Below are 22,635 nucleotides of genomic sequence, written 5' to 3'. Positions count from 1 at the left end.
TAGTGACTTCAAGGTGCATCCTGGAGTCAAAAAGTATACTTATTTGTTGTAAATGTGTATTTGGCACTAACACATTGCGGACTCACGTTCTTCAAATGTCGATAAAAAGTGGTGACAGCTTTAGCTGTAAAAACTAATGATCAATAAGCTAATCTCTAAACCTTTCACGGTTTTACATTCACAAAAAAAGTTGATGTCTTTCATGCAGCTGAGCTGTCAACAGGTACCATTGAGAGAGGCTGTGAGCACCGGCTGTCTGCGGTTAGGTGTATTGTAATACTCTAATCAAAGAACCCTTTACACTGTTAATGATGAAGTAAATTTGGGATTTATTCTTATCAATTCGAAGCGGGAGGATGTTGTCTTTTAAATCATTTCCATTTTTTCAAATTGAAATTCAAGCTCACAAATTCATCTACAAGTCCCTGAAATATTGGACATCCCTCATGGTTGATAGGCTAGACATTAACCAGTTTTCATGAAGCTTGTGTCTCATTGAAACTACCACTGAGTTGGGAGCCAAGAGGTTTGACCTTTGGCCCACTGGAGGGGGCATGGCTTGCCCGGCTGCAAAATGGCCAAGCTCATCATCCTACATCATCCTGCTGGCATTTGACTAACCGCCAATTAAACTTACATCACCGCCACTCACCTGCTCCTGCGGCACATTTTGAGACCTTTTCTGCCTCCCTGGGCCCCTGCTGGCCCGAGATCTGCTGATGCGTGAGGCCCGGGCCTGGGCTTTGTGGCGCGCACAGACATCTTGGTCTCGCGGAACCAGTTGTGGGATTTGGACCAGGTCTTGAATACTCCCTGAGGCGGCAGCTCCACCCTGCGGACGTCTGAGCCGGTAGGTTCGCTCCTGCGGGGGCGTCTTGCGGTAGGGTTGGGGGAGCACTCGCCATACCAGCTGCTCCGTCCCACGATCTCCCGGGTGTGGCTGCTGCTCCGCTTGCGCCCGGGGTCTGGGCCTCTGCAGCCAGGCATTGCGAAGTGGGCGGTGTGCTTCCCTTGATCCCTCCGCCGCGCACGCCCCTGCCTGCTGCGTCCTTCGGCTCCCTAGTGACGGCAGCCGATGGCTCCTGACTTGGCCTGGGGAGTCGCTGACGCCCTCATTGCGGTGGACCCGTGGAGCTCCCCTGGTGTCAGCCTGGCGCTGATGCCCCGCCTCCTGCCTTCTGCCTCGTCCCCTGCTTGTTCACGCGGCCTGCTGTCTCACCCCGCAGAGACTGGCAAGTTTATCCTGCAGTACCTGATTGAGGCGTGGCCTCCTATGCTGCACTGGCTGTGCCCTGCTCTGGACCTGCGGCGCGCCTCTGCAGTCTGTGCCAGTGACACTCCCCAGCTTGCCTCAGGTCTGGAGCCTGACCGAGCCACCTCGCCTCATGCTGGCTCAGCTGCCCGTTTATCCACATCTGATTCTGTGTTACCCTCTGCCGCTGCACCTGCTATTTGGGGCTGACTGCTGCGACCGGCTCACCCGGGGCCCTAAACGACTGCTGTGCCCCATGTTGGCTGGGTGATTGCCCATCTGCGGCGCCCGCCTGGTACTGGTCCATCAGGCCATCGGATTCCCTCCCTCTTCACGAGCAGCCCACGGGGGCCTTCACCAGCTGGCCGCTTCTTGTCTATTCTGAGCAGACCCTCTCCTTGCGGCCCTTGCTCCTACCATTGGCTGCCTCAATCCCCACGTCACTGGCCATGGGCAGAACTGACCCCAAGCAGCCCAAGATTGCGTTTGACCAATGCCGCCAGATGCACCAGGAGGGTGCCGGAGCGGACGGCGTTGACCCCCTGGCTACAACCTAAATGGCGCAATCCCAGATGATCTAAAGGCCATCCTTCTGGAGGTTAAATCCACGGTCACCACCATAGCGACGCAGCTGGATCAGTTGCCTGCCCGCCTGTACACTGTGAAGGCCCGGGTTGACTTCCACGATGCCCAACTCCTACATGTTGAGACCAGGGTGTCTGACGCAGAGGACACCGCCATCCAAGACCGTCAAAAACTACTGCAGATGGACAAGCTACTAGCCATTATACGCGATAAGAATGAGGACTTGGAGGCGCGTTCACGTCTCAGTAACCTTCACATCACAGGGATGCCTGAATCCACCAACATCTCTCGCATGGAACACTTTGTAGAACAGCTTGTCCGGGAGCTCTTTGGAGACATTCTCTCGCCAGTCTTCATCGTTGAGTGGTACACCGTTCCCTTGGACCCCGTCCGGCCCCTGGCTTGCCGGCACGTCCCATCATTGCCAAAATCTTGAAATTCAGGAACTGTGATGCCATCCTCTGGGCTGCCAGGGGAAAAGGTGACATTCGCCACCAAGGCAACAACCTACTGTTCTACCCGGACTACACCATCACAGTTCAGGCAGCCCGCCGTGAGTTCCTGCCGGCCAAACAGATCCTACAGAAACATGAAACAAAAACAAAACAAAACTACTCACTAGCATACCCGGCCAAACTGCGCATCAAACAGGGCACAAAACTCTCTCCTTCCCGGATCCTAGAGAGGCACTGACGTTCGCTAAAAACTCAACAAGTCTCACCGCTCTTCACCCGTAAATTCCCAGGTTGCTGCTGCTGAGAACCTTAGTGACAATGACTGACCTATCAATAGCCCTATGTGATGGTATCCACAGGTTTGCATGTTCTCATGGTCTGTACAACCAATTTAGACCTCTGGTCCCTGCGGCCCTCTGAGGCACCTATATATGTTTGTCTATCTTCAATGCACAGTTTTGTTTTCCCTTAAAGGTTATCTCTAATCTCTGCATACTCCAGCAGCTTGGCCACCCTGTCTTTCAGGCAGGGGTGTTTGCTGGGCTTCGCCATGCCCCCACAGGATAATTCTCATTATGCGCACTACTTCTCCCTCTCCAAGTTGCGAGACTCTGGGGTGGGTTTGGGTGGTACCTCCACTTGATTGGGGGGTTGGTGTGGGTGCGGGGTTGGGGGTGCTTCTGGGGTTTTTAGTTTTTTTGGCGGGCTTCCGGGGATGGGCTTTTGAGTCCTGGGGTTCATGGCTACTTCCCGTAGCCTTGTTGTTTGTTTTTGCACAGTCAATTGCCAATGATCTGTCTTCACTCAGGTTTCCTTTTCAGGTTAAGCATCTCCCCGCTAAGGGGCGAGTATTATCTGTATTATTAGAGGCTGCGAGTTATGTATGTTCACGTTGTGTCGAATTGTTTCCATGACTATCGCCATACTCCTTTCACACACATCGTCCATCCATGCTACCTTTGCCCACCATACCACCATCCCCGTACATTACTCCCTCCATGGCAGCACCATGACTGACACTATACTTTAGACTTGGAATGTCCGTGTGCTGAATGACTTTCGCAAGGCGCGCTTGGTACACACCCATCTCACTCGACACAAGGTGGACATATGCTTTTTACAAGAGACCCATCTCATGCAGCTTACCGCTACAAGACTCCTTTCGCAACACTGGGGCGAAATACACTCCTCCTTCTATTCTAATTATTCTCGGGGGTGTCCATACTACTGCATAGGGGGCTCCCATGGCAGACCTCCCAGGTACTCACCCTGACGGGCCTTTTATAATGCTCTGCGGCACCCTGCGAGCCCAGCCCCTGATACTTGCGGCAATATATGGTTCCAGTTGTGACGCCCCGGATTTATTTGCTAATGTCTGGCACCGCATATCGTCTCTTGGCTTTTTCTTTTTTTTCTTCTTTAAAAAAAAAAAAACCTTTGGCCCACTGGATGATTTACCTTTTTTAAGTACACACGAAGAACACTCCATAGCATCTAGTACCTGAGCAAGAATAGACGTCCTGTGTCTGTGGGAGGTTATTGGCTGCAATGTGACAGACCGAAGGAATAAATCAGAGGTAAAGCTACAAATGCTTCTGCTATGCTGTTTTGTAAGGGGGAAGACATATGAATCTCATTAATACAAAAGCAATGACCAAGTAATGCTGCAGTTCGGAATAGGTTAATTAATTAAAATACTCTAACTTTCACACCATTGCTCAAACAGCATGTATTGGAAATGATCCTTTCTACAGGGTCAACCCCAAACCTATTGCCTTCCTCCTCCCCTTATTGCTGGATTAGTTTTTGTTGGCCTTAGGACTCTCTGCACTTTCCCACTGGTAACCAGTTCTAGAGTGATTGTGCTCTCCCTAAAACATTGCATAATTGATTTACACCTGTCTGACATATTTAATGTATCTATTTGTCCCTAATAAAGTGCACTGCATGTGCCCAGGGACTGTGAATTCAATATTACTAATGGGCCCTGAGCTCCACCTGTGGCCTATCTCCAGAGGAGCTGAGGGAATGGAGAGAGGAGAGAGAATTCAAGTGGCAGATGGCCAAATTAAAGAAGGAGGCCGAAGAGAAAAAGGCTGAAGCAGAGGAAGCCTTAGCAGAGAAGAAACATTTACTGGCTCATGGACTGAGTCTGAAAGAGCAGGATAACAAGGCAAGGCAGGAAGATTGCAGCAGTGATAGTGACAGCACACATGCGGTACCTGATGGAGACAAAAGTGTTTTCCTGCCCAAGGATTTGGGGAACAGCGTTTACAACGCAACTTTTACAACAAAGTACCTTTACGACGCAACCATTACAACGCAAGTCATTACAATGACTTGTGCTGGGGGGCGCTCTAGGATAGGGAATAGTTTTAATTTACTATCCAACACCTTCCCTACTATCCACGGGGACTGGAGTTGGAATAGTAAATTAAACTATTCACTATCCAGCGCCCCCCAACGCAAGACGTTGTAACAACTTGTGTTGTAAAAGTTGTGTCGTAAAGGCATGCGTTGTAAAAGCATGCGTTGTAACGACGTACATCCCAAGGATTTTGTACCCAGATATGCAGTGGAGATGGCATTGATACATGTTTTCTGCTTATGAAGTTGCACTGAATGTTCACAGGGTTCCTGTGGAGCACTGGGGGTGGAGGTCTATGGCAACATATGCCAATATGTGGGAGGGACACACCTCTGACATTAGCAGTTGGGGACCAAACAAAGTATACCCCATGAAGCCCATTTTAATTGCCAAATTTGTCCTAACTCCCGAAAAGTATTGCCAAAGATTCAGGGACACACAGAAGCTCCCCAACCAATCCTTGGTACATTTTGTAGATTACTCCAGTAAGGCACTGAATGGGTGGGTAAGGGGCAACAAGGTTAGTGATTTTATTGGGCTGTACCATTTAATCATGAGAGAACACATGCTCAGTATCTGTTTTCCTAAGTTGCACTAGCACCTGGTTAATAGCAAGCGGACAGACCCGAGAAAGTTTGCGGAGGAGGCGGACATCTGGGTTAGCACCAGAGTGTCCAAAAGGTACCTGCAGTGACCCCAAGAAGAGTGGTTTAGGTTCTCCCAAACATAGTGAGGGGGAGATCAAGGGGGACCCAGACCAGTCTCAGGTTGAGGTTGAAGGAAAGGGTTCCCATGCCCCTTCCAAGAAGAAGGGCGGTGGTTCTTGTAAGCTGCTGCCAATGGTGCCCCATCTCCAACCCCACTGCTTTGATTGTTCCCAGTTAGGACACAAGTAGGTGGACTCTGTCTGTCCAAAGAAACCACCCATTGATGGGAACTCTACAGGAGTGGCCAATGTGGCCTTAGTAGTAAGTAGTCCCTGGGGGCAGGCCATAGACCATACCATGATCTCCCTCAGCTGGGAGATAAACCCAGAGGGTGAGCTGGTGATCCCTGATGGTGAGAGTTGTCACTTCCACCAGGTGAAAGTGAATGGGATCCCAGTTACTGCTTTGAGGGATACAGAGGCTAGCTAGACTATGATAGTGGAAAAATTAGATTCCCCAGAGCAGTACACCAGGCAGGTGCGTGGGGTGACTTAGGCCCATGGGGGTTTTTCACCCTCTCAACTTGGTATTCCTGGAATGGGCTGGGGAGGTGACTAAGAGGAGGGTCATAGTTAGTCCCCTGATTCCCATAGACTGTATTTTGGGGAATGAGTTGCCCACCGTTGCCAGGAGAACTAATAGGGCAGCCCACCATAGGCTCCATGACGGTTCCATTTTCTGTATCCACTGCCAAGTAGAGGGTACAGGAGCCCCAATGTAAGGGCAAGGTGAGGGAGTACTCACCTTTGACTCTTGCTCATCCTCAGGATACTGACCCTGGGCTGAGTGACCAGTTTCAGAATGCCACCCCTGAACTGGTGCGAGGTAGATTGGAAAAAGGGTGCAAGGCACTTAGGGTTACTGCCTCCCCTCTCTGAGAAACCTCAGAGGTCAGAGAGCCCTGAACGGATACAGACAGCTGTCAGTGGCTTCTGTTGGTTGTTGTCCTTGTGGACAGAGTTGTCCCTGGGTTGGGGACAGAAGTCAGAACCAAGGGGTGGAATGGGCCACATCTTTAATTGGCCCTGGTGGTACTGTCTGCCTACTGGGAAGCATCTGTTAGGAAATTTAAGTTAGGTGCTGCACAGATGGGGTCCAGAGGTGAGAAGAAGGATTCCCCATGGGTCAGTTCAGTGACCCCTGACAGTATAGACCGAGGGATCCAACTCAGTTCAGAGAGGCAGAGAACTGACAAGTGCCCTTGCAGTAGTGGGCCATTGTCCATGCTCTATCGCCTAAGCAGGGAAGTCCATAAAGGTATCGATTAGTCTACCCTGGCTATAGGCTGGAAGGGGGTTGTGTTGGAAATGGCCCTTTCTAAATGGTCACCCCCAAACGTTTTGCCTTCCTCCTCCAATTAGTTTTTGTTGGTCCTAGGATTCTGTGCACTTTACCACTGCTAAGCAGTGCTATACTGCTTCTTCTCTCTCCCTAAAACATTATATAATTGGTTTACACCTGTCTTGCATATTTTATTTACCTATAAGTCCCTAGTAAAGTGCACTACATGTGCCCAGGACCTGTGAATTTAATGCTACCAGTGTGCCTACAGGACTGATTGTGCCACCCACTTAAGCAGCCCTATGTCTCAGGCCTGCCACTGCAGAACCTGTGTGTGCAGTTTACACTACCATATAGACTTGGCAGTTAAACACCTTGCAAAGTCTTAAACTGTCCTTTTATTATATATGTCACCTCTAAGGTAGTCCCTAGGTAGCCCATGGGGCAGGGTACTGTGGAAATAAAAGATAGGACATGTACCTTTAAGTTCTACATGTCCTGGTAATGAATAACCTCAGAAAATAATTTTCACTACTGTGAGGCCTACCCCTCTCGTAGGATTGTATTGGGGATTCCTTGTTATATCTATTAAACTGCAATTCCAGATTGGAAGAGAGTAGATCAGTCATGTTAAATACCTATGGATTTGGAAAGATAAATCCTCTTTAATGGTAATGTCGAATTTATCATTCCAATTTTTAAAATGCCAATTTTAGGATGTTGTCATTTTTCTTATCTTAGCCATTTGGTGCCTTCTTTCTGTCTCTGATCAGTCTGGGATAGGTGAGAGCTTGGCTTTGTGTATTCCCCTTAGACAGCCACACACAAAGAGAGCTTAGGTGTGACCTAATGGGCCTTGATGGCTCATCCTGACAGGATGGCAGGAAGAGCTGGGCACAGCCTCACACTTACACCGTAATAAGCAGTATCCTGTTCCCACACAAAGGTCTACATAAGCCATTGTATGAGTCTGGAGCCAGGGCTGGATAGGTGACCCTCTGTACACTTTATAGGCTTTCTATGATGTCCCCCACACTTCAAAGACATCCCTTGGTATAAGTACTGGACCTCTGACACCATGACTTCAGTACACTTCTGGACCTGTGACCACTCTGCCAAGAAGAATAACTGCTGTGCTGCTGAAAGGGACTGCCATTCTACTGGACTGCTGCTTTGCTGGACTGCTGCTCTGCTGGACTCCTGCCTCTCTCTGCTGCCTGCTGTTCCCTGCCTGGGTGAAAAGGACTAGATCTGCATCAGTTAAACCGAGAGTAGCTTGAAGGGCTTGCTGGGTTGCTCCTGTTCTGAAGTCTCAGAGACATAAGAGACTTTCAAACCTTGTGCTGCTGCATCTGCCATTTATGAGTCTGCCTGCTAAGTGGTGTCACCCCAGTATTGGACCTTTGCAGTGAGGCCTAAAGTGTTTGCTTCAAGGATACCCATGCATCTGGAACTGGCACATCAACACCTTTGCGTGAATAAGAACCAGTGCATCGCTTTCTGAACTAGCGCAGCAACGCAATTGCGTGGATCAGGAGGTGCATTCATTCAGAACGAGTACATCGCACTCGGAATTGATGCGGCCCCTGATGCAGTAGCAGAAAATCGCATTTGGAACCAGTGCATTGCTATTGAAACCAAAGCATCACCTCCGTTGCATGGAGACAATAGATGCATTTCCTCCACTGCGTGGCACAATACAGACACATCGCTTGGGCTGCACTATCTTCGACAGTGACGCAACCCAGATCAAGGTACTGTTGTTCACCGGGCCTAACTAGGTCCCTGTATCCAGCCAGTGCTCCATCACGATCGGCCTGAACTTTTGATATTGTCCCGGTGAGGCACAACAATATAACCCACATAAGTGCTTACTGCTTCAGAGTGCTATTTTACAGTCTTTCCTGTATGAATTTATGTCACAAATTCTATTTATTGGATTTTTGTCATTTTGGTCTTGTTCTATTTATAAATGTAAGCTCAATTTCCTAACCTGGGGTGGAGTCATTTTGTGGTGTTTTCACTGTGTTTCTCTTTGAGGTGTTACACAAATATTTCACACAATGCCTCTTACTCATGCCTGCTCTGTGTAAAGCTACCAGAGGGTGAGCACAGGTTTATATAGGGTGTGTTTGTGACTTACCCTGATTAGGATTGTGGTTCCTGCTTGAACAGGGTGCATACCTCTTCCAATCAGAAACCCAATTTCTAACAGTATGCACTCCAAGCATACATTAACTGCTCTACATTCACCCTTCAATAATAATAATGGAATGGTTTCTCAATGCATTTGTTACCAGCTGAATAATTGCACCATTATTCTCTTGGAAAATCAGAAGACAGGACTCAGCCCAATGAACGCAGAGCAAAATGTCCAAACCCAGAATAAATCGACACACTCGTTCTGTACTGGCAAAGCAATATCCCATGCAGTTTCATAACAAAGGATCAGGGGAAAACAATGCTTCCCAGATAAGGAAACTAGACCAGCAGGATTCTTTTTTAGCATTAGCGTTTCCAGTGCCTCCCACAGGCTTCTTGCTGGCTTCCCACAAGAATCAGTAATCCTAGGCTTTCTCTGCTTCTCAGTAAGAACCATTCTGGGCTTCAGGTGAATGAATATAATCCATAGAACCAGCATCCTTCAGGGTTCCCATCACCCACACACATTGCTTCAGTTAGCATTTTGTAAAAACTGTGACTTGTGTAGCTTTGAGCTTTATTATCATTTGGCTGTCATTTGTTCCTGTACACATGTCAGTCAATAACCTTGTGGACCTCTACCACAGTTTTCCATCACATACCCTGTGTTCTTGACAAGTTTTCAAAATGTTTACAGAACCTCACAATGAGACATTAAGACCCTCAACCCAGGTGTAGCGTCCTCCCCAGCCTGGGCACCCGCCAATGACTATGCCACAGACGCACTTTGGTATTACACGTCTTTATTTATCTGCCTGTAACTCCAAACCCAACTTTCTAAACCTGCAATCACTTCACTATGCTCTAACACCTAAGTCACAGTTCTATGGAGTCCATCAGAGTCAAAAGCCTTCCATCATTGCTAACTCACATGACACTTTATCTCCTCCTCTGTTAAATAAAAAAATTGCTACTTTTTACCACATACATACAATCATAGCTCTTCAATAAGTCTCTGTGGCGCTCTAATCACACGTCATGATTATGCCATCTGAAATTGGAGACAGGCAGTAAAATTCTCCGTGATCTACATTGGCGATGCAGGAACAACAGCAGTCAAAGGGTTTCAAATTGTCCTTTCAGACCCAGTCAATGTCTCCATATTGACATCAGTGTGTGACGAGCGATGAGCCACATGTCGTAAATAAGAGGAATCTTGCATAATGGACTTCCCAGGACATTAGGCATGCACCATGTGTCCATTGCTGGTCACAGCATGAAATGGCTCAGCATCGAAAGGAGCACAAGATTTTCATTACCTAGAGTGACTGACAAGCACTCGATCTCCTCTAGTGAAAGTAACATCTTTTCCATGTCTGCGCTTGTCTGTGTATGCCTTCACTTTCCTTTCATGATCCATGTCTTTTATACGAGTTTCTTCCTCAGTAATTGATCCTGTTGGTCCATTGGGGTAACTTGGTCATCATGGTTCTCCCGAACATCAAGGTTGCAGGGTTTTCACCTGTGGTCAAGTGAGGGGTCGAACGGTGAGCTGGAAGAGTGGGATTCAAAACAATTTTAAGATTGAACTTTTCCAATACAGCATGCTGAACATCTTTCTTAGACCAAACAAGCACCACTGGGTTTGGGCTCCCAACAGTAAGGCCAAGCCACTGACCACTAGATAACAAAACAATTGCCAATACTGTTCTTTTTCTTCCTTCTCTTTTAACTACACATTGCAACTAAACTCAATGTGAATGTGAGACTTTCGCTTCACTCTGAATAAATCAATTATTTTATTTTCATTTACAATACTTTTGTTGGTTAAATTTCACCAAATTTAAATTTTCAAAAACTACAAAACTACAAGACACAGAAAAAGTGTAATTTTCAATTGTAAATAATTGGTGTGTGTGTGTGGATGTCAAGTGAATGAATGGTGGATTCGTTGAGTGACTGCAAAGAATAAATGATTGTTAATATGTACAATTCAATGTTTAATCACATTTTGTTCAGTGTTTTGTAGTTTTTGAAAATGTAAATTTGGTGAAATTTAACCAACAAAAGTATTGTAAATGAAAATAAAATAATTGATTTATTCAGCGTGAAGCGAAAGTCTCACATTCACATTGAGTTTAGTTGCAATGTGTAGTTAAAAGAGAAGGAAGAAAAAGAACAGTATTGGCAATTTTTTTGTTATCTAGTGAACAGCTTTCTTAAGCGTACTCATGAAACGTTCGGCAAGGCCATTGGCCTATGGCTAAAGAGGTGTGCTCTTCTGATGCTTCACATTAAGATGACTGAGAAAATCTCTAAATTCTCGAATATTGAAAGGTGGGCCGATGTCGGATTTTGAGATCGCTGGAACACCCCATGTCGTGAACGTACCATCTAATCTCTCTAGGACTCTTTCTTGAGTGATAGATGAGAGATCATCTATCAGTGGAAAACCGTAGTATTCATCGACAATTACCATCAGGTATTGTCTATTGCCAAGAGGACCGAAGAAGTCGAAGGCAATTCTTTCCCATACATGCTTTTGCAACTCTGACATGTTTAAGATGTGTTGAGTGGTTTTAAATGAAAAGCAGTTGCATAGATGACAGGCCTTCAATTCTCTTTCAACTCTCTCATCGAGCTGAGGAAACCAGACTCGGTCTCTGAGAACTCGTTTTGTGGCAACTTTTCCCCGAGGGCCACTTTAGATATCTGTTGTCGCAGAATACCAATTCTTAAAACTCTCAGGATAATGCCTTCTTGAGTAATGGACAGTTCTTCTTTCACATTTTTTAATTTCTGGTGTTCACTGCCACTGGTAAGAGGTCAAGTGTGCTGGTTCCAAAACTGATGTGTAATAATGTCTTTCAATTTTTATATGTCACAATCTTGACTCGTGACAGTGATAATGTGTTCCAACGAAATGGCAGCTGGTGTGTTTGATTTCACAATGAAATTTATGTAGGCTTCAGCCGTCTTGGAAGGGGTACCATAGCACTGAAGAGCCACTTGTGAGAAGTATTCAGTAGACTTTCGATCTTTCCCTGGATGGTGCACAATTGTGTAGTTGCATTCTTGTAATTATAGACCCCCAACGTTCAATGTGAGGATGCATCTTGGCCTTGGATTGCCAAAGATGGTTAACAATGTTTGATGATCTGTCACAAAAGTAAAAGGCTTTCCATATAATATTACGTGGGAATGTTCACAAGCCCACACCACTGCTAAACATTATTTTTCAGCTTGTGAGTAAGCACGTTCAGTTTGGGACAAACTTCTGCTTGCATATGTCACAATATGTCTCCAAGTATTTGGGTGTCTGCTGTGCTGTGCAAGGATTGCCCCTAACCCGACTGGGTTAGCGTCAATACCAAGCTTGGTATGAAGGTTTTGATCAAAGTAAGCCATCTCAGTAGCGTTCTCAATAACTTGTTTGATTTTCTTGAAGCTTTCCTCGGATATATGTGACCAATGAACTGAAACATTCTTTGTCGTCAAGCATGTGCAGCGGGAAAGTCTTGCATATATCTAGAAAATGCCTATAAATGAACGTAACATGGAAACATCTGGTGGGGGGACTGGCAGCTGCCAACGCTTGCACTTTAGCTGGATCGGGTTTTTTATGGAACTCACATTTCTCTGCATTTAAAGTTAAACCTGCATCAGTAAGTAAACTGCACACTTGCTCAAGAGCTTTATCATGCTCCTTCTGTATAGCTCCGGAAACCAATAAGTCATCACTATAATTGAAAGCATTCATGACAGGCTGTATGACAGGTCAAATGACATCTTGAAAAAGCTCGGCAGCTGATGACACACCAAAACGTAGTCTTTTCTATTGGAACAGACTAATATGTGTAGAAGAGGTTGTAATGTACCTGCAATTCTCCGAGAGTTACAACTGCTGATATCCTTAATTCAAATCAAGGCGAGAGAAGACCCTTGTACCATTCAATTGTGTTATCATGTTGGCAATGTGCGGACCTGGATGTTGTTTTCCTAATATTTCCTTATTTGCTTGCATGTCAACACAGATCCGTACAGTTCCTTCGCTGTTTTTTTTGGGTATTACCACTATGGGAGAAAGCCATGGCGTTGGACCAGTGGAACTCTCAATGATATCATGTTTTAGTAATGATTCAAGTTATTTTTTAACAGCTTACTATAAATGAAATGTACTTCATCTGTGTCTTTGAGCAACCGGACGGACGTCCTCATTTATGTGTAATTGTACTTTCATAGTCTTGAGTTTCCCTAACTCATGAAACAACATAGAGATCTGACTTACTTTCATGATGCGCATTCATGTTATAGTTCACTGATATCAGTACCAGAACTTCATACATGAATGGGTACTGTTTGACAATGATTTAGATGATGATGGACTTCATTTTATCCCGACTTGCAACAATTGATGTTGGCACTCGACCTTGTGGGTGTGCGTCGAACGTCGCTTTTGGAACGCTCGGTTGCGCCGTGACATACTCGATTTTTCTTTTGCCTTTCAAACCGTCACAAAATGGTTTTCTTTCCCACAGCCTTTGCATATCTGTTCAACGGTGGGACATTTACTTTCGTGTGGAAACGAACATCCACACCTGAAGCCAAACTTCATCTTCCATGGAGACATCACCATTCCTTGTGATGTGGCTTACTTTTCATGTTCATGACTGACTCACTCTGGGCACCTCTGGCCTCCATACCAGCAGCTTGTCGATCAGCACACTCAACAGCTCTGGCAGCCATGAGAACTTATTCCAGACTAAGAGTTTCTCTCAGCATTTATCGCCTGAATTAATTTGACAGGCATCCATTAATAACTCAGAGAGGTATAGCTTCCTCATCAATAAATGTATTGAACTTAGTGTTTGAGGGTATCCAGACTCTCAACAAAATGATTGATGGTTTCGCCAACTTTTTGTCATTCTTGACTGTAACTATACCTTTCGTAATCTACATTTGGTATTGGATTGAACTTGAGATTCAAGGCTTCATTGATCTGACGGTATGTAATTATGTCAGCTCCTGCATTTTCTTTGACTTCTTTTATACCTTCACCAGCACGATTCTTAAGGTATTTGATAATCTTCTTGTTATCTGTTTCTTCTAGTGCATCAATGAAATAATCAAATGTCTCTATCCAAGCAGTCCATCTGTTGCCAACATTCTGTATTTTGGCGCTATCGAATGGTGGTGGCGATTTCAGGAAGGCGGCGGTATTGTAACCATGTATGGGATTGGCTGACATTGAGAGTAAAGTTCTCTCCAACTCAGTCTGCTGTACGCTAGGACTTGCTTCATCCATGCCATCTCTAAGGTCCAGTGCTGTTCTTGCCCTTATGTAATCTTGAACAGTTTGTGGAACCTTGACCTCACTCTTTTTTTTAAATATCTTTTTATTAATTTGAGGCAGTTAAGAAAATAACATCATACCACCATCTTGCACATTTAAGCAATAAGACGTTACATCACAACATCACAGCACGGTATGGTTCTCAGACTTATTTGGACTTCTATAAAGGATCACCCCACATTTATCCCCTCAGGGGCTGACCTCATAGACCAGGGGATGTAACGCTCCAACAGTGGGAGCAGTGTATGGACTCCCCCTATATACATTCCATTTATTTCACACTGTTTCACACTATCGGGGGCATCCTCTACTCACATAGACTGTTTTCTCTGCTACCATATACCAATCCATGTCCCTCTTCCAGTCCAGAAGGGTTGGTGAAGCATCCACCCCCCCCCCCAATGGCGAGCTATGTTAAGCTACGCAATCATGAGGCCTAAGGTTACCAAGGTCTGAACAGCTCGTCCCAGGTCTGTGGCTTCCCAAACATTGAGTAGACACCACTTGGCAGAGAGCAATAGGTTCTCCTCACATATCCCCGTCATACATGATACCACTGAGTCCCAATAGGATTGAATTTTTTGGCAGGTCCACAAAATGTGTTAAAATGACCCCTCCTGCCTGCAATGCCTGCAGCAAAGTGGATCTATTCTCTTGACTATTTTGACCATCGTGTTGCAGGAATTGTAGGCCCGGTGCAATATTTTGAGCTGGACCAGCCGGAGATGTGTCTTGATGGCCACTTCCATGGGAGATGCTAAGGCTTCTAGCTAATCTTCTTTGTGTAAGTCTGTTATGTGTCTTTCCCATCGTTTCCGTAGGAGTGAAAGAGTGTCCGGGGAATTGTTAATAAGTTTTTGATATGTAAGCAAAATCGCCCTGTTGGTTAAATATTCTTCTAGATGTCTCCTCTGGTTGACCTCACTCTTGGTCTCCATTGGAGCCCTTCACTTTTCTGGAGACCTTTGAATGTGTTCTGAGTAGCCACTGGGCAGATTTGATGGTGTGCGGCTTCGTGTATGGACAGCTCCGTCTCTGGCCACTTTACCCAATGTTGTTGTATGATGACTCTCTTAATCTATTCTGGTAAGCAGGTGGATCTAAGTCACTTTGCTTTGAGGCTTCTGTTTGTACTGTCTGGAACCTGTTTGTTCTCAGTCTCACAGCGCGTCTGATCGCAGTGTTATCTTGTAATTTTCTGTCACGATGAACCTGTATCCGCCTTTAACATTATCACTCTGTATGATGAATAGCTTTCGATTGCGTAGCAGCGTGGTACCTCTTTACGGCCGTTCCAGTAGGTTCTTGGCCAACGATGTGTAGACCTTTAAGTGGAGCTTTCGTTATCTTCAAATACGTCACACTGGGTGGAGTTGCACTTTTACTCCACATACGCCAAACATCGATTCTGCACTTTGACTGAGGGACACGTGGCACACGTGAGCGGTTTGCTGGACCACGGCAAACTCTCTGGGAGAGCACTGTTGAGCTTTGTGTTACTTATCCCCTATCTTGTAGCCAGTTGTAGCATCCTGCCCAGCCTAAATCCCTGCCAATGATTACCCCACAAATGGAGCTTGGTATAACACATTTTTATTTGTCTGCAAGTAACCCCAAACTCAACATTCTAAACCTGACTTCACTACGCGCTGACACTTATGTCACAGTTCTACGGAGTCCATCAGGGGCCAAAAGGGTTCCAGCATTGCTAACTCACAGGACACTACACCAGGGATGTATGACGTTACAACGCATGCTTTTACCACGCATGCTGTTACAACGCCAGTTTTACAACGCAAACCTTTACAACGCATAGCGCTTTGGGGTGCTGGATAGTGAATAGTTTAATTTACTATTCCAACTCCAGTCCCCGTGGACACTAGGGAAGGTGTTGGATAGTAAATTAAATCTATTCCCTATCCTAGAGCGCCCCCCAGCTCAATGCGTTGTAATGGTTTTCGTTGTAAAACCTGCTTTGTAATAGCACTGCATTGTAAAAGTTTCGTTGTAAAGGATGTTTCCCCTACACCAGAGACTCCATTTGATTTTCGGTGTACCAGTCATTTATCCTTTGAAGCCTTCCTTCTATTTTGTCTGGCTCCCCGGCATTTGCATAGAAATGTATTCTTTGTGTCTAACCTCTGTTTTCTCTCTTTCTGTGTCTCTCTCTCTTCCCAACACTTTGTCTCTCGTTTTATCTCTCCCTCTATTCCTCTCTCTTTATATCTCTCTCTCTCTCTCTCTAATTCCCTCTGCCTTTCTCTCTACCTCACTGCATTCCATCTGGTAGGATCACCAGAACTCTGACATAAACTGATTTACACTACAGTGTAGAGAAGCCTTCAGACAACACGAGCAGTTATAGCCACCTCTAGTCTGGTAGAGGCATGTACTCTCATTTGCTGAACAGCCAGTAGTAGTGATTCTGACTTTCGTGGGAAGTTAAAAGCAAATTACACCTGCCTAAACATGCCTTCCTTGGATGGCATTGCACTACCCCAAAGCACGTCTTACCATCAAGACTGAATGCCAAGTCATATTCATCAAATTAAGGAAATTCATTATTGGTCCACAAATCGTCGTCAACCTGCTCAATGCTGACATAATCTCTAAATGAAACAATTCCCCCAATACGAAGTCTCTTTGTTTTGCACAAGAATCTGACCTATCCTTTGATGTGAAGATTAAAATTGTATTGGAGCCCGTCATTCCATAAACCTAGTAAGAAAAATGAAACACTTCATCCTTTCTGCTGAATTTTCATGTGCTTTACACGCATCAGTTCCCTTGTGAATAGGTTGTGGAAATGCCTTGCTTTTATTACATGTTTCTGTTTTGATGACACGACACTGGTTTCATTTGCAAGTCTGCGGTTTGTTTAATATAGCTTTTCCCTACAATAAGGAAATACTTATTAAAAAACACTACCCACTTATGAGACACAATGCACTTTTTGGTGGCTGGTGTTCAACTCACAGAAACTACATTCTCGACTCGTAAACTCATATTTCTCACAACAAAAGTAAGTCGCTGATTTAGCATTTCCCTGAGAATGTCTCTCCCACCTGGACATCTCTAGACTTTAAAATCCGTGTATATACACAATTTCTCCTAAACACTCCAAAACTTTTTCGTCAGTATGTAAAATTTATTTTTGCTGGATTTTGGTTCACCCCAAATATGCACGTGTTGTCTTTAAAGTCCTTTTAATGATGAGGACTTCTTTGTCTTTATAACCACTTTACAGACACTCTTTACCCTCCACTGCACCTATTCAGAAAATTCATGTTTTAACATTCTATAGCACATCAGTGTGCTTTGCTCACATTTTGCACTGAAGTAAAAAAATCACATAATGTATATGATTTTATTGCTAAGTGTGTGAGCTGTTGTGTTCACTGTTCTCCACAGGGGTGTATGGAATGGAACAGATCGAACACACAGTTTGTTTATGAAATTAGAAGCTATTTAACAGAAAGAATGTGTGAGACCCTGATGCTAAAACAAGAAAAGACTTGAGTATCAGACATCACCTAAGTTAACTTTTTGTCAGAAAGATCCAGGCCTAAAAAATTATGGTTCCCTCCATTGCATGTAGATGTCGCGCCCGGACAAATGCATTTTTTCGTATAGATCTGACTGACCCCTATTTTCCAGCACTGTGTTAGAAACTGAAAGACATATAGACTATGGTGCAATAAATTTTGATCATTTGAGTATTACACCTGACATCTTATTCTGATATGGGTTGTGATACGTGTATATTCCTTTCTTGTTGATAGCATTGAAAGAGAGAGGACATCCCCTTTCTGGAAAATGCCACTTATACCTAATAAGAGGGTGCTAATAATGGCAGAAACATGTCGACCTCAGCTAGTGGGCTATCCTAACCCCTACTTCAGTTTTAGCCCGATCTCTGGGCACAACATAAAATACAGTCAGTCCATCTAAGATATAGTTTTAACTCACTTTTTTGATTCCCCTCTGCACACAATTGCCTTCACCCCTGAATCCAATCAGAGTGGTCTCACCTCTATCCCTGGCAAACAAAATACCTCTGAGCTCCACAACAATTCACTGGATTGTAGCTCACACTTCGCTCATACTGATCAGTGCCAGAAGAGCCCTGAGGATGAAGCATTCCATCTACAAGGTGGGTGAGTGCATTCCATGCAGAAGTTATGGGTACCTTAGATAACTCTTTTCCCTGTTCTTTTGACCTTGATGGCAGTCAGTTCTAGGGTAGTTGATAAAGGTACAAAGTTTTGAAGTCAATAACTTGATGGCATTGATTAACCAAACATATCATGAATGTGCGAAACACATTCACAGCCAAGGAATCTGGAGCTTAGTGAAGGAGCAAGAGGAAGAAATCTGAAAACACACAGAATGCCCAATAAAAGCACCAGGTGAATCACACATCCAAACTCATTCTATTTTGATTAAATAAAGGAAACCATATGTCAAGTGAATGGAATCCTCAGTTGGAGTATTTTTTTCTATGTTCATTGGACTTGTGAACAGAGTGTCATAGGAAGTCTATCCTGCTAAAGTATATCCTTAATTTAATTCGTAATAAAAAAAGATAGTCCGAATTAGTCGTTAGAAATGTATTGAAAGCCACAGTATTTTCTACATCTTACTGTGAAATAGTTTATTGCTTTTTTTATTTTAATATAAGCAGAATGGTGCCAGTGGCTTTTGAGACAGTTGTTTCTCAGTTGAAGTGTTCGATCAGGATTCAATCTTTTTAGTACGCTATTTAAGAACCTTTGAAAATGTGATTGTTCTTCATTTCTTACAACTAGCTGGACAGGCTCGAGGAAAAACAGAAGGAAACCTATAGGCGTATGCTGGAGCAGCTCTTGTTGGCAGAGAAGTGCCATCGGCGCACAGTCTACGAACTGGAGAATGAGAAACAGAAACATACTGACTACATGAACAAGAGTGATGATTTTACCAATCTTCTGGAGCAAGAGCGAGAAAGGTATGCTCAGCACATTGATACAGTTAAGAGGAATTGTTAATACTATTTGTAACAGTTACATTATTTATTCTCTTTGCAGCATTTTGCATCCTATCCCACCTTCAATTGCTTCATCCCTACATTTGCTCACCAATCTGTCCTTTAAACATCTTGGCTACAGAACGCATTAGCTCTCTGTTGGCCACACCATTTGTTTCCAGTATACGTAGACTGTGCTTTGGGTCAACCCCTTGCTCATGATTGGATGGCTTAGTTGTCTAGCTCACTTCCCTGCTCCTCATTCAATGGTTTTCCTACCTGTTTGTGCTTTTGTTCCACCCAAGAGCATTTTGTTCTCACATTGTTCTGATGAATTGTATCCTTTCACTTCATGCCTAATGGGAATTCTATTTTTGGTCTGTAAGACCCTAAGGAATCGCTTATGTTTCATTTCTCTCTTCCCCAGGAACCCTAAGGTACGACCCAGGCATGCCCCCAACCTCCTAAGGCTTCCGCCCCAACCCGATCCCTATGCTTTTGGGCAGCTGGTTATCTTCCACCTCCCACACTCCCCAAAGCTACCCACCCTGCTCCCATTCCTGTGTTGAATTCTTTTTAACTGTTGTTTTGCTGGCCTGGCAGCTGGAAGGCTTTGCCACGTCACTTCTTTGATTTTTCATGCTTTGCACAATATATATATATATATTTTTTTTTTTATTCTATATAATGATCTGATCTAACATGTCCATCCACCAGAATGTCATCAAAGAAATGTTGCCTGGACTCCAGGAAGTCCTAGCCGTCAGTGGTGATATAATGATCTACTCCAAATCATGCGAGGAACACGTCAAACATATCCACGCAGCCCCACAGAGGATGGCAGACAAGGAAGCCACTCTCAACAAATCAAAGTGCTCTTTGATTGCTCAGTAGATCTTTTTTCTTGGGGCATGGCACTAGAGTGGCCCCCAAGATAGTGATTGACATCAAACAGGCTCCAGCACAACTGTCACCCAATCAATCAACCAACGATTTGCGCTGTTTATCACCTGTAAGGGTATCCAGGTGCAGGGGGGCTGCTGCTGGAAGTTGTCAGTCGAACATCCAGGTTTTAAGGCCATCTCTGAACTTCTGTAGGATGGGTGCAGTCCGGAGGTGGAGTTGGAGGCCATGTAGGAGAAGGTGTGTCCGCTATTTCTGCTTTTGTGGAAGCAGGGCATGTGGGAAAGAGAGGCGGAGCGTAGTTGTCTGCCTGGTTGGTGGAAGTTCAATCTGTGCTTGAGGTAGGCTGATCCTTTGCTGTGCAGAGCCTTGTAGGTGTGGGTCAGTAGTTTGAACTGGCACCTTTTTTGGATGGGGTGCCAGTGGAGCACTCTGATGTGGCATGTGATGTGGACTCTTATTGGGAGGTCGAGGATGAGCCTGGCTCCTGCATTCCAGATTGTTCGCCATCTGCTCAGTAGTTATGAGGTGATGTTGTAATGAAGAGGGAGTTTCCAAAGTCCAGGCGGCTAGTGATGAGGGCTTGGGTGATGGTGCTTCTGGTGCTGATAGGGAGCCATTTACATTTTTTCCGGAGCATGCAGAGGGTGAGGAAGCAGGCTGGAGAGAGGGCGTTTATCTACTTCTTCGTGGTGAGCTTGTTGTCGAGTATAATGTGAGTTGTCTGGCATGGTCTGTGGGAGTAGGCAAGGTCTGTTAGCCACCAGAGTCGTCCCATGGAGTGGTGTTGCTCCCGAAGATGAGTACCTCTGTTTTGTCCGTGTTGAGTTTGAACCATTTGTTTTGCATCCAGCTGGCTACCCTGGTCATGCACTTGTGGAAATTGGTGTTAGTGTGGTTTGAGGAGTGGGAGAGAATGAGCTGAGATTGTCAGGGTATAATATGATGTTCTAACCATAAGATTTGAGCAGTATGGCTAGGAGGGACATGTGTGTGTTGAACAGGGTTCGACTCAGTGAGGACCATTAGGGAACTCCGCTGATGATGTTCTTTGGGCCTGAAGTGTAAATGGGAGGCTGTCGCTCTGGGCTCTTCCGGTGACAAAGGAAGTGATCCATTTAAGGGCATTTCCTTGGTCCCCATCTGATGGAGTCCATGTAGGAGGAAGTAGTGTGTCATGGTTTCAAAGGCTGTGGATAGGTCGAAGAGGATCAGGGCTGTGGTCTCTCCTTGGTCTAGGAGATATGGGATGTCATTTATGGCTGCAATTAGGGCGGTTTCTGTGCTGTGATTAGCCAGGAGTTTGTTGATCTCTATGTTGTTGGCGAGTCGGCTGTTTTTTGCTTACTCCAGGACTTTAGCCAGGAACAGGAGTAGGGAGCTAGGCTGGTAGTTATCGAGTTCTCCTGGGTCAGTGGTAGTTTTGTTAGCAGAGGTTTTACTTCTACGTGTTTCCATCCTTCTGGGAAGAGGCAGAGGAGATGGATGAGTTGAGGATGGTGGTGAGTTCCTTACTGATAGATATACTCCCCAGGTTGAACATTTGGTGGCGGCAGGAGTCTCTGGGTGGAGCTCATGATGGTAGCAATGGTGTGTGTGGTTAGTTGAGCCTACATAGTGATTATAGTGTTTGAGGTGGAGTCGCTGCTGTTGAGAAGTTCGTCGAAGTTGTCGCTGGTTGGTTTTGGGTCACAGTGTTCATAGATGGTGCTGATTTTGTTGTGGAAAAAATCTGCAATGGTGCCTTAGAGCTCCTGCAAGGGGGTTACTTTGTTCTCAGTTGCTGAGGGGTTTGTGAATTCTTTGATGATGTTGAGGAGATCCTTACTATAGTTGGAACTAGCTTTGAGGTGGGTGGTTAGAGCTTCCTTTTTTACATTTTTCAGGCATATGTGTTAATTATTGACAGCCACTTTGAAGTTGGAGAAGCACAGAGGTCAGAAGTTTCCTCTGCATAGGCATTTTTTGTGGATGCTTTATTCCTGACCTGGCCACACTCCCTGAACCACTATGAGCCCTCACAAAAGCATGTGCACCTTAAGAATACAGACCCACCTAAGACAGCGCATCCTGAAAAATCGAAGAGATGCTGCTACAAAATGGCATGTTTTGATCCTGTGCTAGAAACAGAACTGGTGTTCGATGCCAGTCCAATAGGTCGTGGCGCAGGTCTGATGCAGAAACAGTGATGGGACTGATGGGCCCCTGTTGCGTTCACCAGCAGGGCTTTGTCAGATGTAAAAATACAGTACGCCCAATTTAAAAAAAGGCCCTCGTCATTAAATGAAGCTGCACCCGTTTCGACCTATACCTAGTAGGGAGAAAATTAAAAGTGGTCACTGAACTAAAGCCTCTTGTACACCCACCACTGTGTATCAAAAAATGGATCAAAAAATTCAACATTGTCAGTTTGATGTGTCCTACAGGCCTAGATCCATGACCCCAGTAGAATTCCTTTCCAGACATCCTCAGCTCGAACCCTCCGCTGCAGCACAACAAACAAGAGAAACATAGTAATATGTTCCGTTCGTCTCTCAGGCAGTATGGCCCAGAGCACTATCACTCAAGGTCTTTGTCCAAGACA

The 22,635-nt window shown here is 45.1% G+C and overlaps 1 protein-coding gene across 3 annotated transcripts in view; it reads left to right on the top strand.

Annotated features, from left to right (window-relative positions):
- The window catches only part of FILIP1 (filamin A interacting protein 1), a 756,098-nt gene that overhangs the window by 398,681 nt on the left and 334,782 nt on the right, over window positions 1-22,635 (top strand). For all 3 annotated transcript variants that reach the window (XM_086926517.1, XM_086926515.1, XM_086926516.1), the window contains exon 4: window positions 18,952-19,130. In XM_086926517.1, the coding sequence (XP_086782643.1) occupies window positions 18,952-19,130 (179 nt within the window). The remainder of the gene's footprint in view (window positions 1-18,951; window positions 19,131-22,635) is intronic.

This window comes from Lissotriton vulgaris, chromosome 6 (assembly GCF_964263255.1).
Source record: "Lissotriton vulgaris chromosome 6, aLisVul1.2, whole genome shotgun sequence".
Lineage (NCBI taxonomy): Eukaryota > Metazoa > Chordata > Amphibia > Caudata > Salamandridae > Lissotriton > Lissotriton vulgaris.
This window is presented reverse-complemented; position numbering and strand designations above follow the sequence as displayed.